At 60.4% G+C, this 14,198-nt stretch overlaps 1 protein-coding gene across 1 annotated transcript in view; it reads left to right on the forward strand.

Annotated features, from left to right (window-relative positions):
• Nucleotides 1–8,277: 8,277 nt before the first annotated feature.
• LOC144674290 (sodium/potassium/calcium exchanger 3-like) overlaps nucleotides 8,278–14,198 on the forward strand; it is a 170,042-nt gene continuing 164,121 nt past the window's right edge. Inside the window, exon 1 of the mRNA XM_078535717.1 lies at nucleotides 8,278–8,311. Within this exon, the coding sequence (XP_078391843.1) occupies nucleotides 8,278–8,311 (34 nt within the window). The remainder of the gene's footprint in view (nucleotides 8,312–14,198) is intronic.

A 14,198-nucleotide genomic window follows, 5' to 3' on the forward strand; every position in this document is an offset into this window, starting at 1 on the left:
TGCACTTTAACCTTCGACCCTTCACTTCACCAGCAACTGTGTCCGGCCCCTCAACTCACTCAACACCCTCATCCACTAACCCACCCAACACCTACTACCTAACTCCTCAGCCTCTCGAACCTCCACACTTCCTCACCCTGTCACCCCTTGGCCTCTCGAACCCTCCCTCTTCATCCCTCAAACTCCTGCCCCCCTCACCCCCCTCACCCTGTCCCCCCTTCACCCCTCGATCTCTCCCTCTTCATCCCTCACTCTCTTGCCCCTCTCACCCCCTTGCCCCCTCATCCTGTCACCCCTTCGCCCCTCGAACCCTCCCTCATTATCCCTCACCCTCTTGCCCCCCTCACCCCCTTGCCCCCTCATCCTATCACCCCTTGGCCCCTCGAACCCTCCCTCTTCATCCCTCACCCTCTTGCCCCTCTCACCCCCTCACCCTGTCACCCCTTGAGCCCTCAAACCCTCCCTTGTCATCACTCACCCTCTTGCCCTCTTGCCCCCCTCGCCCCCTCATCCTGTCACCCCTTGGCCCCTCAAATCCTCCCTTGTCATCACTCACCCTCTTGCCCTCATGCCCCCCTCACCCCCTCACCCTCCTCACCCTGTCACCCCTTGACCCCTCCCTCGCCATCCCTCACGCCCTTGCACCCCCTCCTCCTCCTCACACCCCTCCTCGCCCCCTCACCCTGTCACCGCCTCGCCCTTTTGTCCTACCCCCCTGCCTCCTGGTCCCTTACCCCTCACCCCTCTCACCGCCTCATCCCTTCACCCCCTCACCCCCTCTGCCCCTTGACCCACCCTCTCCCACTCAACCCCCTCTCCCCATAGGTCCCACCATCCTGACCTCCCCTGATGCCAGGGACCTGCTACTTGGTATCTCAGCTCATGGTGGCCTCCATGTCTCCTGGCACAGTGAGTCCACGCCCAGGCGCCCGACTGGAAAGGAACGTACGACAGGTTCTGGTTGAGGAAGAGAAACCGAGGTGTGAGGAAGGGGTAACAGGCTTGGTGGTGTGACAGAGTGGGGGGGGGAGGGGTGGGGTGATTGAGAATGTTGGGATCATGCCATGCCTAATGCGCTCGATCCAAGAGCCCAGCAGGTGGAGTGGGGCGGATGTGATGCCTCCCTTGGGTGAATTGCCCTCCACTTGCCAAGGGAGAGGTTTCCTGCTCTACCCTCCTTGCCCAGGCCAGGCCCAGTTGTGGGGTATGGGATAGTGGGGGTGGGGGGTGGGGGAGGGGGAGGGGAAATGAGGATGGCTCTGGATCGCCCAATCGCTCAACCCCCTCCAAATCGCGGAGCCCTGCGACTCCCCAAGCCCCTCCCCCAACCCGCACAACGTCGGCGTGATCGGGGAGACCCCGGGTTGCTGGCGGAAACTCCCCCCCCCACCCCCACCCATCCCCCACCGATGGTCAAATGCCCGGCTGAGGCTCAACACTTGGGGCTCCAAAGCAAACGTTGGTGGGGCAGCAGAGGGAGCCCCTCATCGAGGGGGCAGAAGGAGGAGACAGAGGGTGAGGGGAGGAGGCACAGAGGCACAGAGTGCCTGAAATGGAGCCGCGGATCACTCATCATCCAAACCTGGCTTTGTACAACGTGGTATGGAGTGAGCCTGTGTCTCTCTGTCAGTCCAACAAAATAAAAGCAAATCATTGACAGACTCTCAGCAGCTTTATTTCCGAGCCCAATGCGATTGTGAGAGTTCAGGGTCTCACAGTTTATACGTTACACACGGGAATCCCACTGCCCAGCTGGGCGATCGCAGACATCCACCGTGAGTCAACACAGCACTGACTGCGAGGGTCAATAGTGCCACACTGTCCGAGGGTCAGTACTGAGGGAGCGCCGCACTGTCCGAGGGTCAGTACTGAGGGAGCGCCGCACTGTCGGAGGGTCAGTGCTGAGGGAGCGCCGCACTGTTGGAGGGTCAGTGCTGAGGGAGCGCGCACTGTCCGAGGGTCAGTACTGAGGGAGCGCCGCACTGTCGGAGGGTCAGTGCTGAGTGAGCGCCGCACTGTCGGAGGGTCAGTGCTGAGGGAGCGCCGCACTGTCGGAGGGTCAGTGCTGAGGGAGCGCCGCACTGTCGGAGGGGTCAGTGCTGAGGGAGCGCCGCACTGTCGGAGGGTCAGTGCTGAGGGAGCGCCGCACTGTCGGAGGGTCAGTGCTGAGGGAGCGCCGCACTGTCGGAGGGTCAGTGCTGAGGGAGCGCCGCACTGTCGGAGGGTCAGTGCTGAGGGAGCGCCGCACTGTCGGAGGGTCAGTGCTGAGGGAGCGCCGCACTGTCGGAGGTGCCGTCTTTCAGGATGAGACATTAAACCGAGGCCCCGTCTACCCTCTCGGGTGGGTGTAAAAGATCCCACGGCCACTATTGGGAGAAGAGCAGGGGGGAATTCTCCCCGGGGTCCTGGGGCCAATATTTATCCCTCAACCAACATCACTAAAAACAGGTGATCTGGGTCATTATCACATTGCTGTTTGTGGGATCTTGCTGTGCGTAAATGGGCTGCTAAGTTTCCTACATCACAACAGTGACCACACTTCCAAAAAAAAAAGCCCTTCATTGTGTGTGAAACACTCTGGGACGTCCCGAGGGGGTGACAGGAGCCCCTCTATCCAAGATGCTCCTTCAAACTTACCCCTCCCTGAGCTTTGGGTTCCGTCTCCTTACCGTGTCCTCTGGATAAGGGCAGCAGTGATTTGGCTGAGCTGGAGTTTACAGAGGCTGCAATAGGGGAGGACGGCCGGGAGCAGAGAGAGAGTTGATGGTCAGCTTGAGTTTACACTGACTGAGCTTCCAGCTCAAGTGAAACTTTAACTTCCAGACAGAATGGAACAGTGGAATTCCCCCAGGGAGACAGTCCATGTGAACCTTCCAACTCCATCCGACAGGGATACTGTGAATTACTCTCCAGCTTAGGGCCCCAGGCAGCTGAAGGCACGGCCGCCAATGGTGGAGCGATGGAAACCAGGGGATAGTCAAGAGGCCGGAATTGGAGGAGCGCAGAGATCTCAGAGGGTTGTAGAGGCTGGAGGAGGTTACAGAGATAGGGAGGGGTGTAGGGGCTGGAGGAGGTTACAGAGATAGGGAGGGTTGTAGGGGCTGGAGGAGGTTACAGAGATAGGGAGGGTTGTAGGGGCTGGAAGAGGTTACAGAGATAGTGAGGGGTGTAGGGGCTGGAGGAGGTTACAGAGATAGGGAGGGTTGTAGGGGCTGGAGGAAGTTACAGAGATAGGTAGGGTTGTAGGGGCTGGAGGAGGTTACAGAGATAGGGAGGGTTGTAGGGGCTGGAGGAGGTTACAGAGATAGGGAGGGTTGTAGGGCTGGAGGAGGTTACAGAGATAGGGAGGGTTGTAGGGGCTGGAGGAGGTTACAGAGATAGGGAGAAGGGGCTGGAGGAGGTTACAGAGATAGGGAGGGTTGTAGGGACTGGAGGAGGTGACAGAGATAGGGAGGGTTGTAGGGGCTGGAGGAGGTTAGAGATAGGGAGGGTTGTAGGGGCTGGAGGAGGTTACAGAGATAGGGAGGGGCATAGGGGCTGGAGGAGGTTACAGAGATAGGGAGGGTTGTAGGGGCTGGAGGAGGTTACAGAGATAGGGAGGGTTGTAGGGGCTGGAGGAGGTTACAGAGATAGGGAGGGTTGTAGGGGCTGGAGGAGGTTACAGAGATAGAGAGGGTTGTAGGGGCTGGAGGAGGTTATAGAGATAGGGAGGGTTGTAGGGGCTGGAGGAGGTTACAGAGATAGGGAGGGTTGTAGGGGCTGGAGGAGGTTACAGAGATAGGGATCTTCATCTGATGAAGTGAACAATAATAAAATCCATGCGTCTCTCCTCATGATCTCTGGGACATTTGATTTTTTTCTTTCTAATTGACTCTTTTGAAGGGTAAATTGTCAGGGGTATAATGTGAGGGGAAAGGCGTGGGGGGAAAAGCGTGAGGGGTAAAGCGTGGGGGTACAGGGCAGAGGGAGACTACAGGAGGAAGGGGGGACAGGGTGAGGAGGGGGGACAGGGTGAGGGGGGACAGTTTGAGGGCGGACAGGGTGAGGGGTGGACAGGGTGAGCGGGTCAGGGTTAGGAGGTCAGGGTGAGGGGGGTCATAGTGAGGGGCTCAGTGTTAGGGCACAGGGTGTGGGGATCAGGGTGAGGGGGTCAGGGTTAGAGGGACAGGGACAGGGACAGGGGGACAGGGTAAGGGGGACAGGGTAAGGGGGACAGGGACAGGGGGACAGGGACAGGGGGACAGGGTAAAGGGGGACAGGGTGAGGGGGACAGGGTAAGGGGGACAGGGACAGGGGGACAGGGTAAGGGGGACAGGGACAGGGTAAAGGGGGACAGGGTGAGGGGGACAGGGTGAGGGGGACAGGGTAAGGGGGACAGGGACAGGGTAAAGGGGGACAGGGTGAGGGGGACAGGGTGAGGGGGACAGGGTAAGGGGGACAGGGACAGGGACAGGGTAAAGGGGGACAGGGTGAGGGGACAGGGTAAGGGGGACAGGGACAGGGGGACAGGGACAGGGACAGGGACAGGGGGACAGGGACAGGGACAGGGTAAAGGGGGACAGGGTGAGGGGGACAGGGTAAGGGGGACAGGGACAGGGGGACAGGGACAGGGACAGGGACAGGGGGACAGGGTGAGGGGGACAGGGACAGGGACAGGGGGACAGGGACAGGGACAGGGGGACAGGGGGACAGGGTTAGGGGGACAGGGACAGGGGGACAGGGTAAGGGGGGCAGGGACAGGGACAGGGACAGGGTAAGGGGGACAGGGGGACAGGGACAGGGGGACAGGGACAGGGGGACAGGGACAGGGGGACAGGGACAGGGGGACAGGGTAAGGGGGACAGGGTAAGGGGGACAGGGACAGGGGGACAGGGTGAGGGGGGGGGACAGGGACAGGGGGACAGGGACAGGGACAGGGGGACAGGGGGACAGGGTTAGGGGGACAGGGACAAGGGGACAGGGTAAGGGGGGCAGGGACAGGGACAGGGACAGGGACAGGGGGACAGGGACAGGGTAAGGGGGACAGGGACAGGGGGACAGGGTAAGGGGGACAGGGTAAGGGGGACAGTGACAGGGACAGGGGGACAGGGTAAGGGGGACAGGGACAGGGACAGGGGGACAGGGTAAGGGGGGCAGGGACAGGGACAGGGACAGGGTAAGGGGGACAGGGTAAGGGGGACAGGGACAGGGGGACAGGGTAAGGGGGACAGGGTAAGGGGGACAGGGTAAGGGGGACAGGGACAGGGACAGGGGGACAGGGTAAGGGGGACAGGGACACAGGGACAGGGACAGGGGGACAGGGTGAGGGGGACAGGTGGACAGGGACAGGGACAGGGGGACAGGGACAGGGGGACAGGGTGAGGGGGACAGGGACAGGGGGACAGGGACAGGGGGACAGGGACAGGGACAGGGGGACAGGGGGACAGGGTGAGGGGGACAGGGGGACAGGGGGGACAGGGTGAGGGGGACAGGGGGACAGGGACAGGGACAGGGGGACAGGGACAGGGACAGGGACAGGGGGACAGGGTAAGGGGGACAGGGACAGGGGGACAGGGTAAGGGGGACAGGGACAGGGGGACAGGGTAAGGGGGACAGGGACAGGGACAGGAACAGGGACAGGGGACAGGGAGACAGGGTGAGGGGGACAGGGTAAGGGGGACAGGGGGTCAGGGGGTCAGGGTGACGATCGCACAGCCTCTTGTCCGCCCTCCTCTGATGTTGGTCTCTGATTGTCAGGGTCAATTATCTATTCCAGATGTGCTATTTACCTGAGTCGGGTAACAGTGATAAACCTCTCACTGACCTGGGGGTGTGGGCATGGGGCCTCCAGGACAAGATAACTAACGTTAGACTGGAGCCAGGCCGTTCAGGGTGATGTCAGGGAACACCTCTCCACACAGAGGGAACTGGAAATCTGGAATCTCGCCCCCCCTCCCACCCCCACAGCCAAAGGGCTGTCCAGCTGCGGGTCAACTGGTCAATTGATCAATTGATAGAGTTTTGTTGGGTGAGGGGATTAAGGGTTATGGAACTGAGCCGAGTGGATGGAGTTAGGATACAGATCAGACATAACTTGGAGGGGAACTTCCAGGTGGTGGAGTTCCCCATGTGTCTGCTGCCCTTGTCCTTCTAGATGGTAGTGATCGTGGGTTTGGAAGGTGCTGTCTAAGGAGCCTTGGTGAGTTGCTGCAGTGCATCTTGTAGATGGTACACACACTGCTGCTACTGTGCGTCGGTGGTGGAGGGAGTGAATGTTTGTGGATGGGGTGCCAATCAAGCGGGGCTGCTTTGTCCTGGATGGTGTCCAGCTTCTTGAGTGTTGTGGGAGCTGCACTCATCCAGGCAAGTGGGGAGTGTTCCATCACACTCCTAACTTGTGCCTTGCAGATGGTGGACAGGCTTTGGGGAGTCAGGAGCTTCTGAAACCCTTATCGTCACCTCATTTACCTCCATACTTGACTATCCCAACGGTCTCCCGGCGACTCTCCCACATTCGACCCTCCGTAAACTTCAGCTCATCCAAAACTCTGCTGCCCCCGTGTCCAAACTCGCACCGAGTCCCCTTCACCCATCACCCCCTGTGCTCACACTGACCCACACTGGCTCCCGGTCCAGAAACACCTCGATTTCAAAATTCACATCCTCGTGTTCAAATCCCTCCTCACCCCCTCCCTATCTCTGTAACCTCCTCCAGCCCCTACACCCCTCCCTATCTCTGTAACCTCCTCCAGCCCCTACAACCCTCCCTATCTCTGTAACCTCCTCCAGCCCCTACAACCCTCCCTATCTCTGTAACCTCCTCCAGCCTCTACAACCCTCCGAGATCTCTGCGCTCCTCCAATTCCGGCCTCTTGACCATCCCCCGGTTCCCATTGCCCCACCATTGGCGGCCGTGCCTTCAGCTGCCTGGGACCCTAAGCTCTGGAATTCCCTCCCTAAACCTCTCCGCCTCTCTCTCTCTCTCTCTCTCTCCTCCTTTAAGACGCTCCTTAAAACCGACCTCTGTGTCCGAGCTTTTGGTCACCTGTCCTTAATATCTTCCTATGTGGCTCGTGGTCAGATTCTGTCTGACTGATGTTCCTGTGAAGCACCTCGGGGATGTTTCACAGTGTTGAAGGCGCTAGATAAATGCAGTTATAATTATAACGAGATAAAGCGGCGGGATCTCAATGTGATGTTAGTGGATGAACAGGAGATGTGTTGTTTCCTACTGGACTCAGCCTGGGCCTTGGCGATTAGCGGGGGGGAGAGGGGTGACAGAGGGGAGGGGCGAGCGGCGCCACACGGGCTGAGGGGGTTTTTAAGTTCGGAGTGGGGAGTGGGGAGTGGGGGAGGAGTGGGGGAGGGTGGGGAGGGTGGGGGGGGAGTGGGGGGGGGGGGGGTGGGGAGTGGGGGGGGGGGGTGGGTGGATGTGGGTGGGGGGGGTGGGTGGATGTGGGTGGGTGGGAGGAGTGGGGGGGGTGGGGGGGAGTGGGGGGGGAGTAGGGGGGTGGGTGGAGGTAGGTGGGTGAGGGGGAGTGGGAGGGTGGGGGTGGGGGAGGGGGTCGGACTGGCTGGGTGGGGGGAGGTGGGTGGGTGGGGGTGGGATGGGGGGGCGTGGGGGGTGGGGTGGGGGGGGCGTGGGGGTGGGGGGAGGAGGGTGGAGGAGGGTGGGGATGGGTGGGGGGGGTGGGGGGGGTGGGGGGGGTTAGGTGGGTGGGGAGGGAGGGTGGAGTGGGGGGGGAGGGGGGTGTGGGTCGTGGTGGAGGTGGGGGGGTTGGGTGGGGGTGGGAGTGGGGAGGTGGGTGGGGGGGGGGGCTGGAGTGGGGGAGGGGGTCGGACTGGCTGGGTGGGGGGAGAGGGGGATCACTCAGCAGCTGCTGCTGTCCCCCCCCCGGGCGGGGTTGCTGTCCCTTTAAGAGGCCGGGCTGGTGTCTGTGGAAACTCCCCCTCCCTGAGGGGCTGCTCCCTGTCGGTGAATCTCTCCCACACCCGGACACACAGGGAGAGAGGGAGAGGGAGCAGGAGCCGCTCAGCAAGTCCCGTCTCCCCCACAGACTGAGGGCACCTGGATTAACCCCCTCGCTCCCGCAGCCCCCACCCACCCCCCCTCACCCCCTGCAGACCGGGCGCCCAATGAGACAGCGGACAGAGACTGGACCCTCCACACAGACCCCCTGCCCACAGGACTACTGAGAGCGGAGGGGGCACAGGTGCCAGAGGATGGGCACCAGGAGACTGAGGGGAGGGGGTCACCGAGGGGCTGGATTCCCGGCCAAGCTCTGCTGGATTCCCGGGATGATGCTGACCGCTGCCTGGGTCCTCCAAGACGGTGAGTGTCCCTTTGAATTAACCTCCCCCCTCACACCCCCACCCTCACCCTCCCCACAACCCCCTCCCCACAACCCCCACCCCCCCCAAACCGACTTTCGGGAACTCCTCGCGTCGGAACGGCCCCTGTAACCTCCCCAAGTTTTCACAGGGTCAGCGCAACAAGGTTTAACCCCGGGACACAGGCGGAGATATTTAGGGACAGAGAGAGAGAGAGAGAGGGAGGGAATTCCAGAGCTCAGGGACCCCCCCAGGCAGCTGAAGGCACAATGGGGATCGGTGGATGGTCAAGAGGCCGGAATTGGAGAAGGTTACAGAGATAGGGAGGGTTGTAGGGGCTGGAGGAGGTTACAGAGATAGGGAGGGTTGTAGGGGCTGGAGGAGGTTACAGAGATAGGGAGGGTTGTAGGGGCTGGAGGAGGTTACAGAGATAGGGAGGGTTGTAGGGGCTGGAGGAGGTTACAGAGATAGGGAGGGTTGTAGGGGCTGGAGGAGGTTACAGAGATAGGGAGGGTTGTAGGGGCTGGAGGAGGTTACAGAGATAGGGAGGGTTGTAGGGGCTGGAGGAGGTTACAGAGATAGGGAGGGTTGTAGGGGCTGGAGGAGGTTACAGAGATAGGGAGGGTTGTAGGGGCTGGAGGAGGTTACAGAGATAGGGAGGGTTGTAGGGGCTGGAGGAGGTTACAGAGATCGGGAGGGTTGTAGGGGCTGGAGGAGGTTACAGAGATAGGGAGAGTTGTAGGGGCTGGAGGAGGTTACAGAGATAGGGAGGGTTGTAGGGGCTGGAGGAGGTTACAGAGATAGGGAGGGTTGTAGGGGCTGGAGGAGGTTACAGAGATAGGGAGGGTTGTAGGGGCTGGAGGAGGTTACAGAGATAGGGAGGGTTGTAGGGGCTGGAGGAGGTTACAGAGATAGGGAGGGTTGTAGGGGCTGGAGGAGGTTACAGAGATAGGGAGGGTTGTAGGGGCTGGAGGAGGTTACAGAGATAGGGAGGGTTGTAGGGGCTGGAGGAGGTTACAGAGATCGGGAGGGTTGTAGGGGCTGGAGGAGGTTACAGAGATAGGGAGAGTTGTAGGGGCTGGAGGAGGTTACAGAGATAGGGAGGGTTGTAGGGGCTGGAGGAGGTTACAGAGATAGGGAGGGTTGTAGGGGCTGGAGGAGGTTACAGAGATAGGGAGGGGACAAGGAGGGATGTCCCCATCAAACACTCCCAGGGCAGGTACAGCACGGGGTTAGATACAGAGTAAAGCTCCCTCTACACCGTCCCCATCAAACACTCCCAGGACAGGTACAGCACGGGGTTAGATACAGAGTAAAGCTCCCTCTACACTGTCCCCATCAAACACTCCCAGGACAGGTACAGCACGGGGTTAGATACAGAGTAAAGCTCCCTCTACACTGTCCCCATCAAACACTCCCAGGACAGGTACAGCACGGGGTTAGATACTGAGTAAAGCTCCCTCTACACCGTCCCCATCAAACACTCCCAGGACAGGTACAGCACGGGGTTAGATACAGAGTAAAGCTCCCTCTACACTGTCCCCATCAAACACTCCCAGGACAGGTACTGCACAGGGTTAGATACAGAGTAAAGCTCCCTCTACACCGTCCCCATCAAACACTCCCAGGGCAGGTACAGCACGGGGTTAGATACAGAGTAAAGCTCCCTCTACACCGTCCCCATCAAACACTCCCAGGACAGGTACAGCACGGGGTTAGATACAGAGTAAAGCTCCCTCTACACCGTCCCCATCAAACACTCCCAGGGCAGGTACAGCACGGGGTTAGATACAGAGTACCCCACACTGTCCCCATCAAACACTCCCAGGACAGGTACAGCACGGGGTTAGATACTGAGTAAAGCTCCCTCTACACTGTCCCCATCAAACACTCCCAGGACAGGTACAGTGAGTTAGTCTCCCCTCTCTCACTCTGTCCCACAGCAGGTAATGACTGAGTGGAATAAGCAGTGTGTAACCTCCTGGTGTGCTGTGTGACAGAGTCGGTGTTAAAGGTGACAGATGTGTTGGAGAAACATGGAGGTGTGTGTGTGTGTGTGAGGGACCCAAGTGGAGCTTTCAAAGCGGCTGGGTTGAATGTGTAAATGACCAGTGTGGGCGGCATGTGTGAGGTGGGAGCGTCTCAGAACACATCAGACAACAGAGCCTCACGGTGAGACTGAGTGCACTGTCCTCATGCCAAGACATGCCAAGCTGGGATTTGACAGCACACAGGCTTTCCGGGGGTCTCTGGGGGAATAGCTGGTGGGCTCTTCAGTGTCCCCTCCCCCCCATTGTCTCCTCGCTGTCTCATTCTTCCCTCCCCCACCACAGTCACAGGGGTCCCAAATGGAATGAATGCTCCAAGCCTCCATCTCCCTTTGCATTTTTTTTGGGGGATATAAATATCCTCCCTCAGCACGCAGCCAGGATTTAACCCTTCGGTTCCTTGTCTCCAACTGATGCAACTTCATTCCCCAAATTTAATTCCAGACCCTGCAGTGCAGCCACAATGCTGACCTGAGCTGGAATCCTGTGCGTCTGCAGCGCCTGTTCATTGCTCCTGGTTAGGGGCAATTGTTTGGGTCCCTGCCTCCCATGTCCCCAATCTGGGATAACGATGGGGTGGGGGGGGGAAACAAGGGTAATTGTTGGCCTCAGTGCCACCCCTAGGGCTGCCAGTCAAGGCAATGGGAACCTCGCCTCCTGCTGACTCCTGGGCAGGTGACCAAGGGGCAGTTAGTGCCGGTCAAAGCCCACCCCCAGTGAGAGGGGAGGGGAGTGGGTGTTGAGTGACTCCCAGGTCATGTTCTACCGAGCTGGGTGACGGCCGTGGCAAGACAGGCTTCAGCCTGGGAACGAGCTGTCTCCCTCGGACATCACCATCCAGCCATCCAGCCCACTGTCAACCTCCACACTCCACTATCCCAACGCTCTCCCGGCGACTCTCCCACACTCCACCCTCCACAAACTTCAGCTCATCCAAAACTCTGCTGCCCCCCACCCCCGTGTCCGAACTCGCACCGAGTCCCCTTCACCCATCACCCCCTGTGCTCACACTGACCCACACTGGCTCCCGGTCCAGAAACACCTCGATTTCAAAATTCACATCCTCGTGTTCAAATCCCTCCTCACCCCCTCCCTATCTCTGTAACCTCCTCCAGCCCCTACAACCCTCCCTATCTCTGTAACCTCCTCCAGCCCCTACAACCCTCCCTATCTCTGTAACCTCCTCCAGCCCCTACACCCCTCCCTATCTCTGTAACCTCCTCCAGCCCCTACACCCCTCCCTATCTCTGTAACCTCCTCCAGCCCCTACAACCCTCCCTATCTCTGTAACCTCCTCCAGCCCCTACAACCCTCCCTATCTCTGTAACCTCCTCCAGCCCCTACACCCCTCCCTATCTCTGTAACCTCCTCCAGCCCCTACACCCCTCCCTATCCCTGTAACCTCCTCCAGCCCCTACAACCCTCCATATCTCCGTAACCTCCTCCAGTCCCTACAACCCTCCCTATCTCTGTAACCTCCTCCAGCCCCTACACCCCTCCCTATCTCTGTAACCTCCTCCAGCCCCTACAACCCTCCCTATCTCTGTAACCCCCTCCAGCCCCCTACACTCCTCCCTATCTCTGTAACCTCCTCCAGCCCCTACAACCCTCCCTATCTCTGTAACCTCCTCCAGCCCCTACACCCCTCCCTATCTCTGTAACCCCCTCCAGCCCCTACAACCCTCCCTATCTCTGTAACCTCCTCCAGCCCCTACAACCCTCCCTATCTCTGTAACCCCCTCCAGCCCCCTACACTCCTCCCTATCTCTGTAACCTCCTCCAGCCCCTACAACCCTCCCTATCTCTGTAACCTCCTCCAGCCCCTACAACCCTCCCTATCTCTGTAACCCCCTCCAGCCCCCTACACTCCTCCCTATCTCTGTAACCTCCTCCAGCCCCTACAACCCTCCCTATCTCTGTAACCTCCTCCAGCCCCTACACCCCTCCCTATCTCTGTAACCTCCTCCAGCCCCTACAACCCTCCCTATCTCTGTAACCTCCTCCAGCCCCTACACCCCTCCCTATCTCTGTAACCCCCTCCAGCCCCTACAACCCTCCCTATCTCTGTAACCTCCTCCAGCCCCTACAACCCTCCCTATCTCTGTAACCTCCTCCAGCCCCTACAACCCTCCCTATCTCTGTAACCTCCTCCAGCCCCTACAACCCTCCCTATCTCTGTAACCCCCTCCAGCCCCCTACACTCCTCCCTATCTCTGTAACCTCCTCCAGCCCCTACAACCCTCCCTATCTCTGTAACCTCCTCCAGCCCCTACACCCCTCCCTATCTCTGTAACCTCCTCCAGCCCCTACAATCCTCCCTATCTCTGTAACCTCCTCCAGCCCCTACAACCCTCCCTATCTCTGTAACCTCCTCCAGTCCCTACAACCCTCCCTATCTCTGTAACCTCCTCCAGCCCCTACAACCCTCCCTATCTCTGTAACCTCCTCCAGCCCCTACAACCCTCCCTATCTCTGTAACCTCCTCCAGCCCCTACAATCCTCCCTATCTCTGTAACCTCCTCCAGCCCCTACACCCCTCCCTATCTCTGTAACCTCCTCCAGCCCCTACAACCCTCCCTATCTCTGTAACCTCCTCCAGTCCCTACAACCCTCCCTATCTCTGTAACCTCCTCCAGCCCCTACAACCCTCCCTATCTCTGTAACCTCCTCCAGCCCCTACAACCCTCCCTATCTCTGTAACCTCCTCCAGCCCCTACAACCCTCCCTATCTCTGTAACCTCCTCCGGCCCCTACAACCCTCCCTATCTCTGTAACCTCCTCCAGCCCCTACAACCCTCCCTATCTCTGTAACCTCCTCCAGCCCCTACAACCCTCCCTATCTCTGTAACCTCCTCCAGTGGGTGTGGTGAGTGGGGGGCGTGGTCAGTGGGGTCGTGGTTAGTGGGCGTGGTTAGTGGGGGCGTGGTGAGTGGGGGGCGTGGTGAGTGGGGGCGTGGTGAGTAGGGGGCGTGGTGAGCGCGGGCTTGGTCAGTGGGGGGCGTGGTCAGTGGGGGCGTGGTCAGTGGGGGCGTGGTGAGTAGGGGGCGTGGTGAGCGCAGGGGTGGAGTGGGGGCGTGGCGAGTGGGGGCGTGGTGAGCGCGGGGGGTGGTGAGTGGGGGGCGTGGCGAGTGGGGGCGTGGTGAGCGCGGGGGGTGGTGAGTGGGGGGCGTGGCGAGTGGGGGCGTGGTGAGCGCAGGGGTGGTGCGTGGGGGCGTGGCGAGTGGGGGCGTGGTGAGCGCGGGCGTGGTGAGCGCGGGGGTGGTGTGCGGGGGCGTGGTGAGTGGGGGGCGTGGTGAGTGGGGGGCGTGGTGAGTGGGGGGCGTGGTGAGTAGGGGGCGTGGTCAGTGGGGGCGTGCTGAGTGGGGGGCGTGGTGAGTGGGGGCGTGGTGAGTGGGGGGCGTGGTGAGCGCGGGGTTGGTGAGCGGGGGGCGTGGTGAGCGGGGGGCGTGGTGAGTGGGGGGCGTGGTGAGTAGGGGGCGTGGTGAGTGGGGGCGTGGTGAGTGGGGGGCGTGGTCAGTGGGGGTGTGGTCAGTGGGGGCGTGGTCAGTGGGGGGCGTGGTCAGTGGGGGCGTGGTGAGTGGGGGCGTGGTCAGTGGGGGCGTGGTCAGTGGGGGCGTGGACATGTGGACATGTGAGTGTGTCCCCACCCTCTCTGGCACGTTTTCAGACAGGTGGTCGGTTTGCTGGTGTGTCCGGGCGTGATGGCCGGAGAGAATTCCAGGTGGGAATATTGGTGGGATGGGGCCGGTAGTGACCGATTGATCCCGTGTCACGTTTCTCATCTTCCGGTCAGTGAGACAGGACCTATCCTCCTGACCAGGGGAAGGGTTTATCGGTGTT

The sequence above is a fragment of the Cetorhinus maximus genome, unplaced genomic scaffold (genome assembly GCF_964194155.1).
Source record: "Cetorhinus maximus unplaced genomic scaffold, sCetMax3.hap1.1 HAP1_SCAFFOLD_612, whole genome shotgun sequence".
NCBI lineage: Eukaryota > Metazoa > Chordata > Chondrichthyes > Lamniformes > Cetorhinidae > Cetorhinus > Cetorhinus maximus.